Source organism: Anguilla anguilla, chromosome 11, assembly GCF_013347855.1.
Source record: "Anguilla anguilla isolate fAngAng1 chromosome 11, fAngAng1.pri, whole genome shotgun sequence".
Classification (NCBI taxonomy): domain Eukaryota; kingdom Metazoa; phylum Chordata; class Actinopteri; order Anguilliformes; family Anguillidae; genus Anguilla; species Anguilla anguilla.
This window is the reverse complement of record NC_049211.1, coordinates 21257418-21273689: the sequence shown is the minus strand read 5'-3', so window position 1 is coordinate 21273689 and position 16272 is coordinate 21257418. Positions and strand designations below refer to the sequence as shown.

At 42.6% G+C, this 16272-nt stretch overlaps 1 protein-coding gene across 1 annotated transcript in view; it reads left to right on the top strand.

The window, feature by feature from the left end:
• The window catches only part of LOC118208251 (histone lysine acetyltransferase CREBBP-like), a 43622-nt gene that overhangs the window by 13938 nt on the left and 13412 nt on the right, over positions 1–16272 (top strand). Inside the window, exons 2-4 of the mRNA XM_035382741.1 lie at positions 9260–9447; positions 15503–15560; positions 15715–15802. Coding sequence (XP_035238632.1) covers positions 9314–9447; positions 15503–15560; positions 15715–15802 — 280 coding nt within the window. The 5' untranslated portion in view covers positions 9260–9313. The remainder of the gene's footprint in view (positions 1–9259; positions 9448–15502; positions 15561–15714; positions 15803–16272) is intronic.

Here is a 16272-nt window from a genome sequence, read left to right as displayed (position 1 = left end):
GCTTGTTTTTTGTTCCATTTGTATATGTCTCTCTTCCTCTCTGTTCATTCACCCTAATCAGTCAAGATAACTAGAAAGCAGACAAGATGTCCCTAGTAGCCATTTTGTGTGATACAAGAATTGTAATTAAGGAACTCAGTTTAACACAAGCTTTTAATTAATCATGCAGTAAGCTCAACAGAAAAAAAATATGAATCGGGGATGTCTTGCGTGGATATAATTAATTTACAAGTTTGTGCTTAACATTTATGATAATCTCAAGATATGTAAGACAGTCTCCAAGAAGAACAGCTGAAGGCAATTTGCAACAAACCTTGCTTTTTTATTTTTTCTTCAAGTCGCAACAGCAGTGTTCTTTTTCTGACTCATTTGCATTGTAAAACGCGAGCGCATGAACCTCACAAACTGGAGCCACGACCGTATTGACCATGCCCAGTCGGGGAATTAATCATGGATGACGGCAATCTCTGCCCACTCCCCATGCCCAACACTGTGCTTGCATGCCTGCCTTTCTTTGATTCTATTTATTTATTTATTTATTTATTTATTTATTTATTTGGTAATACATGACTATGCAAGTTTGGACAGTGATGGTTTAAAGGTGCCCAGTGGGGTGCCCAGTGGGGCCTCCTCTTTGTGTTTCCAGTTGATTCAATTGTGGGGGTTAAGTCACTTTATTTCAAGCTATGTATTGAAATCAAATTAATCTGCCCAGAACAGACGTCAGAATTATGGGTGCATGATAAAAAAACCTCATCGAATTGGTTTAAATCCTGTTTTGATGTGTCAATACATCAGGACCTTCACATTAGAACTGTGGTCTCAGGCATGCCTTTATCTACTGTGGTTTAGATAGCTGATTCATATAACACAAATATATTTTACAGTGCAATGATTTTTTTATTTGAAAGCATTGGCGATCAAAGTCGTGCTACTCCCTCTCCCCTCCTACAACTACACGGCAGTGTAGTATAACGGGTAAGGAGCTGGTCTTGCAACCTAAAGGCAGGTTTGATTCCCAGGTTGGACACTGTTGTTGTACCCTTGAGCAAGGTACTTAACCTGCATTACTTCAGTATATATCCTGCTGTATAAATGGATGCAATGTAAATGCTATGTAAAGAGTTGTGTAGGTTGCTCTCGATAAGCGCTTCTGCTAAATGCCTGTAATGTAATGTAATTTTATCCACTTCACCGCTGAAATAATTGCTCTTGTATGTGTTGGCGTTGTAGGCCTACGAAAGAGGCAGCTTTAGCCTGCATGTCCGGATGTCACTTAGTGTTCGAGACAGGTAAACAGTTTAAGATTTACTGTTAAAGATTTACATCCTTTGTCACGTTGCTGACGTCAAAACTGAACAAAAATAATGTGCTGACGTTGATCTGGAAGAGCAGCTGAGTGATTGAGCTTGGTATACAGATTTAATGCTATGCTGTGTATGCTATTCCAAGCATTATCTTCTCTACAATACATTATCTTCTCTCTACAATTTATTAATTGCTGTCAAATCATCACTGTGATCAGCACACTAAGCATTAAACAAACCATTCATACAGAGGTACACTCAAGAAGGACTTAATCTACCAGTGCAATTAAAATATTTTCTCTCTGCTTAACAGATTCTGGTTAATTACACAGCATTAGTTCTTATGTTTTTAAGGTCAGGACAACATTATTCCTGTTTGCACCGACATAGGGCAATAGTCCTCAGTCCTTGTCCTGGAGAGCCACAGGTTGTGCTTGTTTTTGTTTTCACCCATCAGTCAATTGATCATTTAGAGCAGTCAATTACTCTATTCACTCAGCTCACCTGGCTTCTTTGGTCTGAATTAGCTGCTGATTTTAAACTAAAAACAAAATAAATAGGGAACAGGGTTGAGAACCACTGTCTGGCTATGAGGATAGTTAATTTCTGTGTTGGCTTTGCATCTAAAATTCAACAGGCTGTATCCCAACATCTGAATGTATGGTGTGACTTGTCCAGGTGGTTATTTGTAACCTTAAACTTAAGTTATTGCTTTTCCTGTCAACCCATAAAGACAATCACATAGCTCATAGAACAAGATAACAGCACATCCGAAAGGGTGTGCTGCCACAATCACAGCCTTGTTTTCCAACAGAGAAACAGCAGCCCAGGTAGCGCACAGAACTTGTTGTGCAGATGTGACTGTTAGTTAAATGATGGAGGTTGTGCAGATGTAAATAATGTACACTGCATGCTGCAAACAGCACAGATGCTTCGTTGTGGAAGAATCGAGAGTCCAGCGGTGAAGTGTTTATGGTTCAATCTGTTGCCTAGCATGCTCTGGAGGAAGGGTTTTCTAGACATTTTGTGGCATAACTTGGGGCTGAGGTGAAATGTGAGAGGGGAATGGCAAGGCATTCTGCATTCCATTTAAAAATGTTACTTTATAACACTGGCTTATGTTGGAATATACTTGTTATAAACTACCTGTTGTTGAGGACTAGTTGGTAATGCTCTCACTGTTGTTTGTGCACTGTTTGACACATGGAGCCAAGCTTGTAAGGGCCTAGCTGCAGTTCCGCTCAACACCCATGGGTGTCACTAATGAAATACCAGAGAAATGACAGCAGATGGATGCTGCAGGCTGCCTCTGAACAATAAGCTCAAAGTATGTCTGTTTATTGCATTTCAGATGGCATGCTGGGATGGGGAGTGATTGATTACACCGCACCATGCACAGGCTTTCATCTGAATGGAATTCAGATGAAATGTCGCAAGGATCAGTAATTCATTTCAACACATGTGAATTAACCGCCCCAGCTCCACTGACTGTCGACATATTTCAACAAGCAAACTGGTTACTTTTTAATGATTAAAATGCAAATATGTTCAGAAAAATAATGCTGAGGTAGAATCAAATGACATGGAGAGAGGACAGGTACAAACAACAACCTCCGTATTTCTAGCAACAATTAGGAAATTGCCGTTGCCCCAAAATCCTGTGAAGGATGCAAAAAAAGACTTTTGGTTTGGTGAAACATTTAAGGATGAGGGATGCCTGGCTTGTTAAGGGAGCATTGATGTGAAAGTGCCTGTCTGTATTACAATACAACCAGGGCTGTGTGTGTGTGTGCGCGCATGTGTGTGTGTGTGTGTGTGTCAGTGGGAAGGGATTGGAGTTGCAGAAGCAGTGACACAAGTCTGAATGGCTCGATAAGTCCGAATCTGATCCTCTGAACCTGATATTGACACTCTTCATCATGAAAATGTCACAGACACCATAGATAGTATTTAGTTAATTATTACTCTGGCATTGAAATAACAGCTCTTGTGCAGTGGTGTTGCACCATGCACTTGTCATAATTACACCTTGCTGTATGATGTTCTGTATCATGCACCAATCCTTGTGCATATACTTCTTACCCCTCAGTGTTGGAAAGTTATCATATTCACAGCATTTATCGGATTTTAGCCCTGGTCGTTTAGCACTGTCTTGTCCTGGATTCCATTTCCCCCCCTTCATAGATTACAACATAAAGCATATCTATTATTGACGATGGAAATTCAGAATTGGACTTTCTCGCTGTGTGATGATAATGGCAGTACCAAAAAGTAGCAATTGTTACATATCCATAGAAAGCAAATGGGAATGAACAATGAGTTCATTCATTCATTCATTTTGGATTGTTAATGACTGACTCTCCCTTGTGCATTTTCTTATTCATCCTCAAGGTTTTGTAACAAACCATAGAGATCAAGATCTGTTCCTTGAGTCTTTGCGTGTTCACTTGGCATTTATAAATGTGTTTTATTGCTTGAAAGAAGAATAAGATCTGTTCTACTTGTGGTTGTTCTGCAAGTTCTACAAAACTTTTTTGCACTTTGCAGTTTCCTGCCTTTGTGCCTTGCACAGATATTTTCAGTTTCAGGCATGACTCATCAGCCTGTTAAAATTTAAAGTATTGTGCAATAATGAGAAAACATGGGGGTTTACTGAATCTACTCCCAGTTTAAAGAAACAATTGAATTATCAAACCGAAGAATAATTTCATAGTGTACATTACAGTCACTTGGCAGATGCTATTATCCAGAGCATACAGCTTTTGCTTCCTGCTTTAGAGCTTGAGTGGAAGTATTTTGTTAGAGACGGGATTTGGGTTGAGTACTCTATGTGTTAATGCTTGCACACTGAATTACTTCCCCTCCCAAAATGCTTTGTGGCATGTTTGTTTGCTGACAGTGAGGTGTATGAGAAAAGTGGACATGCTACTGTCCATGCAATGTGTAAATTTGATTATTTACGGACGCAGATGAGGTCGTCGGGGGGATTTTGGGTCAGCTTCGTGAACCCACCTCTCTCATGAGCACTCCATGGGTTAAGATTCTGCCCAAGGGGCCATTGGGGTCTCTGGCTGGTGCCTCTACTGGCATCATTTAAATTGCACTGGCAGATCCTGAGAAGTACTGGCCCTGGCTGGGCTTAGTGTGCTAGCGCTAAGGCAATTTCATTTGTTGTGCTCAGGCTTCCACTGAACTGCCCCCGTCTCCCCCAGGTTCCTTAGAGAGGGGGGAGGGATCTAAAACCACACTCTGAGCTAATGTGGCATTGTCCCTCTGTACCAAGAACACAAACAAACCGGGCCGACACAAATGCAGCCTATTCCTCCCCATGACCTAGTTTTCCAAGCCGCTGCTCTGTTATCCCCCACACTCTGCATCATCTTTTTATCTCACTCCAGCACTTGACTGCATCGCTCCTCTGCAGCTTGGACAGCATGGACGAGGACATCTTTTCAGTAGCTTGGGCTTTCTGCAGCACAGCTTTATATCAAATCCAAAACAAAACTTCTCTAAAATGTCAGGTTTTAAAACATAGCGTGAGGGAAAACTGAGTTAACGTATTAAAAATCTGCTCGCCATCTGACGCTGAATAGAGCCAAAATGGACTCTCAGTTTTTCCTCTACCAAAGATGAAAGAGGTTTCAGAACTCCAAAAAGGCATATATCTTTTTTTCAAACCCTTTCAGACATTGCAGCGCTGATGTGCCTTTCTGTTGGAGTCAAAGATGATCAGCAGCAGATTCCTCTGCGGTGTTGTAAGAGCTAATGCCATCCTTTCAGTAGAGCTGGGCGTCGTCTTCCCCCTGTGTGAGGTGTATAATGGTGATGAATGGCGTGTCGCTGGTGGGGTGTTATTAATCGTTGGAGCTGGCGTAGAGCAGCCTGTTCCCGGGGGAAACAGGAAAGACGCCGGCCTTGTGACACTCCCACCCATCTTATCATTTTATTTCATGTGCTTTTCTGTGGCAGGGGAGGGGGCGGGGAACATCATGGGTGCCCTGCATATAGGCCAAACTACATAACACTATAAAGATTTAGATGTTCTCCTCACTGCCAAGGCAGAATTTTTAGAAGAACAGAACCCTGGTGTTCACCTGATCGTGAGAATCGGGAAAAAATGAATCTGCCCCTAGTTTATTTTCTGGGGTCCATTCAATTTCGTTCCTATGAAAAATGAATTAAATACATTTGTAATAAAATGTAGCATCTGTGCATCTGTGCCGTGTTTTGTGCCGTGAGTGAAAGTTGGTGAGTAGGTATAATTTCAGAGAGATATTATTTATTTAATCCCCTTGATGATGAATCTACACAGTAGCAAGGCTCCATACACCGTTTTAGTGGATAAAACTGAAATGTTTAGTTCAATTGGTTTTGCCTGTATTTTTAGATTTTCATGCAAATGAAGCAAAAACATTTTAATTGAGAAAACTTTAAAAATATAAGTGTAACAAACTGAAGTAAAATTTTAGGTTTATCCAATGAAGCATTTTTTTCAGTGTATGTTAATGTACTCTTTCAATACCTAGACAGCCAAAATTTTAAAATAAATCCAATAACATTTCTATATTTGTAGTTGTTTGTTTTCTGCACGTGTGTACATGTGTGCAGAAGTGAGACCTGTGGAATATTCTGTGGGATTTCCGGTGGAGATGTGGGCATTTTCTCTCGGTCCTGTCCTGGCCCTGCGGACAGAGATGCAGCCAGATGGGCAGGAGGAGGCGGCTCAACATCTATCTTCATCACGGCGGGACGCTGAAGCAGAAAATGCGCCGCCCTGGTGAAGCGACGGCTCCACGGCCGTGTGGCTCCCTGGCGGGGGCGCAGGGGCGCGGGGGCGGGAGGCTCGCAGACCGCTGGGAGGGGCTGCTGCTCGGCCACCCAGACGCGAAAGAGACATGGCCGCTCTGTGGAGCTGGCGCAGCGGAGGAAAGGCAGGCAGCAGGAGACACTAACCGCAGGAAGCTATATTAGTGCTCTGCTTCTGTGAAGATGAAGGCCTTTTCACCATGAATCTGGTTCATGAGAGAAATGTTTGTAAATGTCATGAAGGAACAGGTCTTCTGTTTAACAATGCTATAATTCCAGTCTGCCTTAGACTGCTAATAGTCTCAATCTGTGATGATTAAGGCCTGTTACACACCTGCTGATTATTGCAATTGACATAAGTTAGTTAAAAGCCAGTCTGTGAAGAGCATAAGAGAGGCCATTTTGTAAGAAGCAGGTATTTTTGTAATACTCCCTATTTCAGATGGTTTAAAAGAATTATTTAAGGAAAAGTAAAAGTCTGCTTTGTCATATATGGTGGAACCTTGCTGTTTTGGGGGACCCAAGCAATTGTTTCTGTTTTCTGAAATAGGGGAGGTGCATAGCTTGCATGCTTAAAGTGCATAGTTGCATGACTTAAAATCAAAGGGTGATGCCAGAACAGTTGTGGTGTGAAGGACTATGGACACTGATCATACATCCGAGTTAACAGAAGCCACAGTTTGGTGAGGAACAGCAGTTACCCATGGAAGGGGGAGCTGTTCTGAATTCCCAGTTGCTGATGAGAGCAGTGGAAGAGCTGCTGCTGTTGCCTCTGGTGATAATTCACTGGCTAAGAGGAGCACTCCTCAGGGAACTCCACATTGGACAGCGCAAGGCCCGGGGTAGGAAGCTGCTCTGGAGCCCAGCAGACTGTGTGGAGTGTAGGTTGAGTTGGGCTTTCCTCGTCATTGAGGGGAAGTTGGCCCTCTGTTTATTGGGTAGATCACTGGATCATATGGTTGTCTAAGCAGGAGCAATCTGTTTGTAGAAGTAATGGAGTAATGGCCAGCTTTGTCACACCTCCACCAGGCACAGGTGTGCCTGAGATATGTGCCCTTTCCCAACATAAGCCGTTCAAATGAAATCTAATTTTATGGACTACCCTTGTGTATTTAAAAAAGGTAAGTGAGAGTTGGCGTGAGACAAAAATTGGGAATAGCTGACCAAGCCTGTGGCCACCTACCCACATATCAACAGGAACAGTCTCAATGACCATTCTGGGGCAGGGCTGCAACACAGGGCATTCTCATAAGTGTATCTTTACTGGGTGGATGCGTTCTATGTGATGTATGCACATGCCATAAGTACATAGTGTCCTGAAAAGACCAGAACATAGGTTCGATCCCCTGCCCTGGGCATGTCAAGTGTCCCTGAGCAAGACACCTAACCCCTAATTGCTTCCAGTGAGCTGATTGGTACCTTGCATGGCAGCCTTTCACCGTTGGTGTGTGAATGTGTGTGTGAATGGGTGAATGAGAGGCATCAATTGTAAAGCGCTTTGGATAATAAATGCAGACAATTTACCAATCAATTTACCTATTATTTATGTGAACAAAACGAGTACAAATATTCTGTGAGTGGAGATATAGGTTGTGAGATATATGTGGCTGGCATGAGCCTACAGTTCATTTGAAGCCTTGGCTATATTAGCTTAATTCCTTTTTTTCAAAGACGTAATTTAGTCCAACTGCCTGACCCGGGTACAGTGCTGGTTTCTTAGCAGCACACACACCTCCAGTAGCCATGACAACTCTGGTCAGTCAGTGTGTCCTGCAGTAGTGTCATCTTTAGACTTGCACTTGGTCTCTGTCTTTTATGATTTTTAATATGGACAGTATCTAGTGAAAATTGTGCATGCTATTTTTAGTAGTTCTTTTTATTTTCTTAATTCTTATTTTCCACTTGAATTATGAACTTCAATGATTAGCTTTCAAAATCTATGTCTGGTTCTTTTCTTCTCATTTTTTTCATGTATCTCTCTATCTCTCAAATACAGAACTTTTGTGATCTGTGGAATGAAACCCTCCTGAATTCATGTCAGCTGTGACAGTAGAGGTGGTTTTCTTTTGGAGACGTTTTTATTTTCTTTGTGCAAAGCTTGATTCAGGGCCAGATCAGAAGAGCTGTTTCTCAGGCCTCCTGGGTCTGGTGTCTGCTGAATAAGTGAAAAGCTTAGAACACAATTCTACCAAAGATATACTGCTTCACACATCTTTCTATTGATGATAGAATGCTTAGGTAAAACAACTTCCAGGTTGTCTTTGCAGTGTAGCATCCCAAGTTCTTGAAGATCAGAGAAGGCTTGTAGAACATGTCTGGGTGAAAAGACCCATATGTATTTGGTCTGCGGGATTTTCAACATGTACATTTTAAAATGCTAAAAGCAGCCCCTGATCCACTGCTCTGACCTCATAGATGTTCAGACTGTTTCCGTTTTTAGTCAAATATGTACTGCCTTTCCATTGACGTGCATTTGCAAATGCAATGTTTTTTATGTTTCAGAATTACGGCAGCTGGTTTACGGTAGTTAGTGTGTGTGCTGGGGGTGAGGGCAAGGCTGTGGTGCAGAGCTGTCACTGTAATACATCCTATAGATTTTGAATAAGGTGCCCTTTGATGACAATGTTCATGTTTAATTTAACATTCTCGTTAGTGTAAGGTAGTACTTGTCAGTATGGCTTGATGGTTTATATTAAACATTTTGTTAGTACAGTATCTAAACTGGGGAGACATGAGTGTTCATGGCATGAGCACGCCTCAGTTTCAATAGTGTCTTGTTTCCATGCTGTCCCTGAAAGAACTTTTAATATTTTGTTATTTAGCCTGAGTGGTGGAACTCTATAACCATATATTTTTTAAAAAGTGTACATCTGCGTATGTTTTCCTGAATATATGAATCTTTAACAATGTCCCATTTTGTGAGATAGGGTGCTAAGCTCTTCTCTGAGAGGTCATACTTGGCTCCATGGAATAAGAGCTATGAGGATTCTACTTTATCTCAAAAGAATACACACGTACTGCCTCTCCTGAGACTTTCTTAAGAGAAGAACCGGGAATCAATCCCATGACCATCTGGTACAGTTTGAACCCTCTAGGGAAAACCACGATTATCTAAAATGTTATTTTTCATCTCGCCCCCCTGCCAGATCTTGAGGAGCTGTCAGTGTGTGCGTGTTGGACTCGGCTCTGTCCTGTACCCCATGGCCTCTTCACAGGACGAGACGAACCTCCCCAGTCTCTCCTACAGCAAAGTGCTCCTCCTGGGAGCCATCGCGGCCGCCTCCGCCTTCGTGGTCACGATCCTCATAGTACTGCTGTGTGTGGGCTGCCAGAGGTGAGTCTCCTTCTGCACATACACCCCCCCCCCCCCCGCCCCCCCTTCAGTCTTTACTCAGTCAGAACCCACACTTCCATAAAAGTGTTCACGTCATACCATACTGATCCATTCCATCCTTTTTTACCTGTATATTCTCAACAGTTCTGTGGATGATTTTTTCTTTCTTTGTTTTTTCATCATGGTGGTCCCCCATGGGAATCTTTCATGTCGAGCAATTAGGAATCAGTACACCAGATCTAATGCTAATATGATTATGTGCTCTTGAATTGATCATTCAGTCCCATTGTGTTACTCTCATTCCCAATAAAAACATTCTCCTTTCATGTAGAAGGAACTTGAAAGGAGAGTGTTTTGATCATTTCAGCTGTAATCACTGTGAGCATTTCAGCTGTGTTTGGGCTCTCCTTTTGTCATAGTGTACACGTATCAGTGTATCATAGTGTACACGTGTGTGTGGCTTCACATTATAGCTGCTGTGGGCTGTGGGGATGTGGGGATGTGGGTTTTGCAGTGTAACTTCTAATTGGACATTACTCGGGCTCTGTGTGAAGTGATTTTTATGATGGATGGAGAGCACATAAAACAGCCACAACAACAGCAACAATAATAATAAGCCACCATAATTGTAATGGTGGTAATTAAAATTACCAGCAATTAACTGACGATCATAAAATTGTAACATTATCAGCATTTATCTGGAGGGCAGGTCTGGTGAAAGTGCACTTTTATCAGGGAAGCTGATGTAAGTAAACGAATGCAAACACTTCAAGCTGGATTTCCCCTCTCCCCCCTGGGGAGGGCCTGTGACAGCTGGCTGTGCTCAGACTGCACAGGGCCCCTGGGGCCACACTCTGTACTGTGCACCACATCCCACTAAGGATAGAGGGGATGCCGAAGAGCCTGAAAGGGAGACAGGGCTTATTCTAAAAACATGATTACGGAAAAAATACAAACATCATGCATTTGAATGGAGGTGCCAGAAAATGTAAGAAATGTCCTACAGGAAACATAACATTTGAGACGCATGCCCACCGAAGATAGAATTAAAATCCTGCATTGAATGTAAAAATGTTCAGTGATGAATCACCTCTAACAGAGTGCATTTTATCTCATTTGAAGTTGCAAAAACTCTGCTGGAGTTGAGCTGATGCCTGATTTACAACATGAACAGAATGGACACTGTGCAACCTCCATGCTAGTGAATTAGAACTTTTATATCAGCCCTGGTCTGGCGCAGAGCAGCAGGTATAAAAGCTTTAATCCACTAGCATGAGGGCTGAAAGGGAGAGGTATAAATCTGGCACTTACACTAGACATTTTGCTGTTTATTTCTTTCCTGTGGCTCAGTATCTCAGTCAGAGTAACCATTGTCAATGCAGTGAAATAATCTATTTGCTATTTTTTTTTTTTTTGAAAAGTACATGCTTGATCAATATTAAAAAAGAGCAATGAATGTTAAACCTTGTACCCTCTTTTAAAAACCATTTTGTGCATACCATCTCACTGGTGTCTCCCTGACTAGTACTGATATACAATGTTGGCTGTATTGGAATTTTTCAGAACCATTCTGTGATCTTCAATCATGCAACTGTGGCCAGTCATAATTTTATCCCTTTCATTGTGGTGATTTACAAATGATTACAACTTCTGTTTGCTGTGCTGCACTTTGATGAGACTGAAAACGTGCTGCTGTAGTGCTGTTCGTCCTCAAGGTGGAACAGTGAGTCCAGAGGGTTTTAGTATCCAGAGATGTGATGTAAAATCTCTGATCTGTGTTTGCAAAGCAGCAACAAGGATCTTTTACAATCATGCTGCGAGCCTATGAGGTACCTCAAGCCTGCCAACTTAATTGTGGCATTGAGTCAATTTGTACAAGAGCCCAAAGACAGCTGCAAAGACATGCTGCGAAGATGCGCAAAGACACACTTTAAAATGTGAGGTGTCTGGAGTAGAAACACCCGCTCGTTTGTTTAGAAAATGGAGGGGGAGTGGGTGAGAAGCTGACCGTGGATGTGTAACAGCAGAGATGGAGAATAATTGGCACCGCGCAGGGAAGCACGCGGGTTTCGTCTGTAGTTCACACCCACGTTTACACCTACAGCGCACTCCATGCTCGCGTCTTCCATCTCTGACTGTGACAGCATTCCCAGCGCCGTATCGTGCGAACCTCAAGAAAGCACATCTCCTGCCTCCGCCGTGAACAGTGAAGCACTGTGTGCGTCAACTCGCCAGACAAAATGGACGAACCTTGGGTTCAAAGTGAGAGCTATCTTAACTTTTCCGCATGATGCAACAGCACAAGCCCCCAGCCAAATTAGAGGGCAGATTGAGTTCCATTTGCAATAAACGCAATTCATGAAAAACATTTTTTTTATTTTGAGAATTGATGCTTAAATCACTCAAAATGCTGTTCCAGGGGTGAACAGTGTGCTCTATAACCTGGGATTGGACAATCATTTCTGTAAGGTCTTCTTAAGAGAACGGCTAAGTATCAATCCCATGACCATCTTCTGTAATGTGTGACATCATTTCATCATTTGTGTGAAATTCTCCTTTCCCTTGCAGTCTAGCCTTATGTGGATCTAAGCATAAGGCATCGCAATTCATAAACAGCCTCTGTCTGCACATCACCCATAAATCACAGAGAAAATTCAACCTAATTGAGCATGATGCAAAGCCAGTGTGACCTTAAGCTACTGTAATTGATAACAGTAAATTACAGTATAACATGTGGTCATGGGTAGATGTCAGCAGACATACTGTAATGTGTGGAGCAGCCATCCTTAGCAAGGTGCATGTCAACCTGCTGTCATAAAATAAACTGGGTGTGCTGGAGGTGGAGACACTGCAAGAGCCAGCAAAGCCACAGCTGTTAGTGCTGAGAGGTGAAAGCCAAGGCCTCTTAGGACATAATTAATAATTTAAAGTGCATTCAAACTGAGGCAAAATAATGTGTCCCACAACCACTGAAGGCACTGGAATTCGGAGGCTCTCAGAAGCATTCAGAGATGAACTTGGTAGCCTTATGGCAGCGTGGCGTGCTCTTTGTGGTCCATCTGTGATGAAAGTCAGCAGTGAGACACTTGGAATGACTTTACAATTTCATGCTGGGCTGCACTGTTTGTGCCTCTTTCGCAATGTGATAGAACTGCATCCGTGGTGATTGCAAGATTTTAAAAAACTAGCATCTCAGCTGAAATGCCTGAGCAGCACTGTAGGTTGCTGAACTACTCTACCCCCTGGCAGAGGGGAAGTATTTTTTCATAGCCGGACATAGGATGTGCAGACCAGTACTTTTTCTTTGACAAAGATTCAAATATGGCTGTACACATCGGGATTCATATGCATGCATGGCTTTTTGGTGCATCATCAAGGTCTGCAGACTAAAGACTATGTTTCAGAGAATCCCTCATGTTGCTGTTTGTCTTGGCACCGTAGCGATGGGAGCCGGTTAGAGTGCGCCTACATACTTATATTTTATCTTCACTGGGAGGAGTATTTATGTGGTTTCTCATTCAGTATATGCTCAGACCACACACAGCTAAAAAGTGGTCTTTGTGAGACCAGAATAGCACCTATGGCCCCATTGAGAGCCCACTGCTTATAACCTGTCTGCATATGGGTGATCATTACATTACATTACATTTATTTGGCAGATGCTTTTATCCAAAGCGACATACAAAAAGTGCATTTCATGGTCATAGACAACTAATAAACACGGGTTCAATAAGATACAATACTTATTTTGTACAGCTATTTCTAGCCAAGAACACAGTTTAGTTCACACAGTGAACACTATTCTGACCACATGATCAGTCATGTGCTGAGCTGCAGGGAAGTGCAGGAGCACACGTGTGGATACCTGCCTCTCCCAGAGAAACTGGCAGATGCAGGATGCACGGCAGAAGCCTATTTTTGTGTATTGAAGATGCGGTGGATACTGTAAAGCTGTGAACTGACTGGGGCCTGACCTTGCCCCTAGTTCCTCTGGCAGAGCAGGGGAGGAACTGAGAGCCCTCTCCAAACATGCTGTTGGAATCAGGACTGATGGTCCCTCGCATGCATGTGCCCCAGTGCTGATCTCAGGGCACATGCACAAGATCGATGATGTCGCTGTGACATCATACACGAAGCTCGCCCCAGGCATTTCAAGGATAAAGGGCTGGGGATAGATTCATGATCTTTGCTGATTAAAGTTTTATCCAGAGCTTATATGTGGCTTAAGCATGGATAATGACCAGGAATACAAGATAATGTTCTATGGGAGGTGCACAAAGTTGTGAAGAATGAGAGGAATTATTATGGTTTAGCCTGTGAAAGGGACGGAGCTGCACACAGAATCTGTGTTGGTTTTTAGAGCCTCTCGTGTAACTCCTGTTTCTAGTCATGGTTAGGGTTCCCAATGCTGGTAATGAAGAACCCCTGTGGATGCTGGGTTTTTACAATCTCTTAATTCATTAAGTTTATTGAAAACATTACTTAAGATCCACAAATTTGTGCTGTCGCAGATTTTACCATAGTGCCAGTTTTTATTCAAACTTGAAACATTTTCAACATCTAGGAGTTTGCTGATTTATGCTGTACAGTAGGTCCTTCAATCAAGGAAAACAAAATGTACTCTAACATCTTTCGAAAGCAACCATCTACCACAGCGCATTACAGAAAATGTAAACGTTAATTGCCTGACAACTGAACTGACTGAGTGGAAGTCCGTAAGCTAATATTAAACATTCATTCTGACAAAATGTGGCATTAACAGGGTAAACCATCCCTTATTTGACATTTATATAAAATTTATTTTAAAAAGTTTAACAACTCATACAATTCACAGAGGTCCCCAGAAACTGAAATTAAAAAAAACTAGAAATGACTACTATATCTTGATTGTTTGTAAAAAAACAGATGTCTTTAATACTAAGAATGCCTTAATAGTACTATAAGCATACATGATGAGATGTTTTAACTGCTTTTAACTGTGTAGCTATCAAACCTGGGTCAAATATATATGAAATGTGCTAGCTTTAAACTTTGAAAACACTCCTACAGATCTCTGAGAATTTTCAACAAAACATGTTACTAACCAAAATGTACACATTTTGTTCTGGATATGGATAAAAGTATGTTTTTTTAACAATTATTTTAAAAGTCAGTAATATGCAGGGTATTACCACTGTATAAAGGGTTAATGCATTTCATAAAATTATTTGGCCCAGGATGTTTAGCAATAGTAAGTTCTGTGGGGGATCTGTAGGGGACTGTAACTGTGTAGCTCAGTAGCAGCATGAAAGCTTGTTTGCTGAAGAGGCCTGTGGGCTTTGTTAACCAGTAATTCACATGTGCTTTTCCTTGTGCTTTTTCCAGTCAGGTAAAATGCATCAAGTGCTTTGTTTTCTTTCAGATGTCACCACAAACACGTTCAAGAAATTTGTTCGGGAGTTATTCAGTTAATTTCAGTATCCTGTTAAAATTGTCACACAGATTATCTACAGTGCAATAGTTAAGCAATCTTATCTTAACCTTAGGCTTATTTACAAGGCATATGTAAATATTTTAAATTGGAATCATTTGTGTTTTAGTTCAAGCCTATTTTATTTGAGGAATAAAATTGTAATTGTTGTCGATACAGTAACATACCTATAAAGTAAATTTATAGACTGAAGATATTTTACAGGTTCAAAGCTGCGACAATCAGAAATTCTTACATGGCGGTCACATCGCATATTGATTTGCATTCAGGGTGATTGATGCGCCGTCCTTAAAATGCAGCCGCAGCAGGTTTGACTGAAGACCGCATGGCAAAAATGCGATGGGAAAAGCGCGCCTGATATCGGCGCTGAAGACCATCAGTTTCATCAGCCCATGAAAACGTCCCCGAGTCTCAGCCGCGTTTCATCATCGTCTCGTCAGAGCGCTTTGTCATTCCATTCCTTCCTGTTCCTGTCAGGACCATACTGCTTCTCCCTGTCACCACAGCCTGCATGTCTGTCTGACAGTATGTCTGGCTGCCTACGCTGCACAGGCCTCAATTCCGTCTTTTTTGCTCTTTTTTCAGGAAAGGGAGGACAAAAAATGCGCAGACGGACACGGCCAATCACAGAATGGCAGACACGGTGCGTATGTAGCCTGCCTCGTTTAGCATTGCGCCGCGCCCTCTGTGTCATGGCGCTCGCCTTGCCCGGAGCGAGCGCGACCCGTCGCCGCCGCTCTCCCGCCCTGCTCACCTCTCTTCCGCCCCCCCCCCCCCCCCCCCCCGTGCGTCCACAGAACGCGCTGCGGCAGTCCAAGCTGCGGGCCATGAGCAAGTCCGACACCGGACTGCATGAGATGAGCCGGCGGGCCTGCAACGGCCAGGGTGAGTACCTGGCGCGCGCTCGTGCGCGGTCATGCGCAGTCATGCGCAGTCATGCGCAGTCGTGCGCGGTCGTGTGCCTCAGTAAGGCTCGGTTGCAAAGGAGGTTTTGTGCGTGGAGCTGTGTGCGGAATGTCTCCGGGGGTGGGGGGAGGCTTTTTCCAGTTAACCGCACTGCTGCGCTAACTCTAGGAGATTGGGCGGTACAGCATGTGTGAGCTGCATCGAGCACGCTGAGTGCCACTCCACACATTTTTCAGCACACTCCACGAGGTCTGCATGCTCTCCTTCTGCACATGAGGCCTTAATTATTCATGGAAATGTCTCACAGCAATTGCTCTCATATAAATGTGCATTACATGCCATTAACTAGAGGTACATAGATTGCAAACATATTGTATATTGTTATTATTATTATTATTATTATTGAGATATAGATGCCAGCGAAAAAAAGGAAAGAAATCCTACATAAT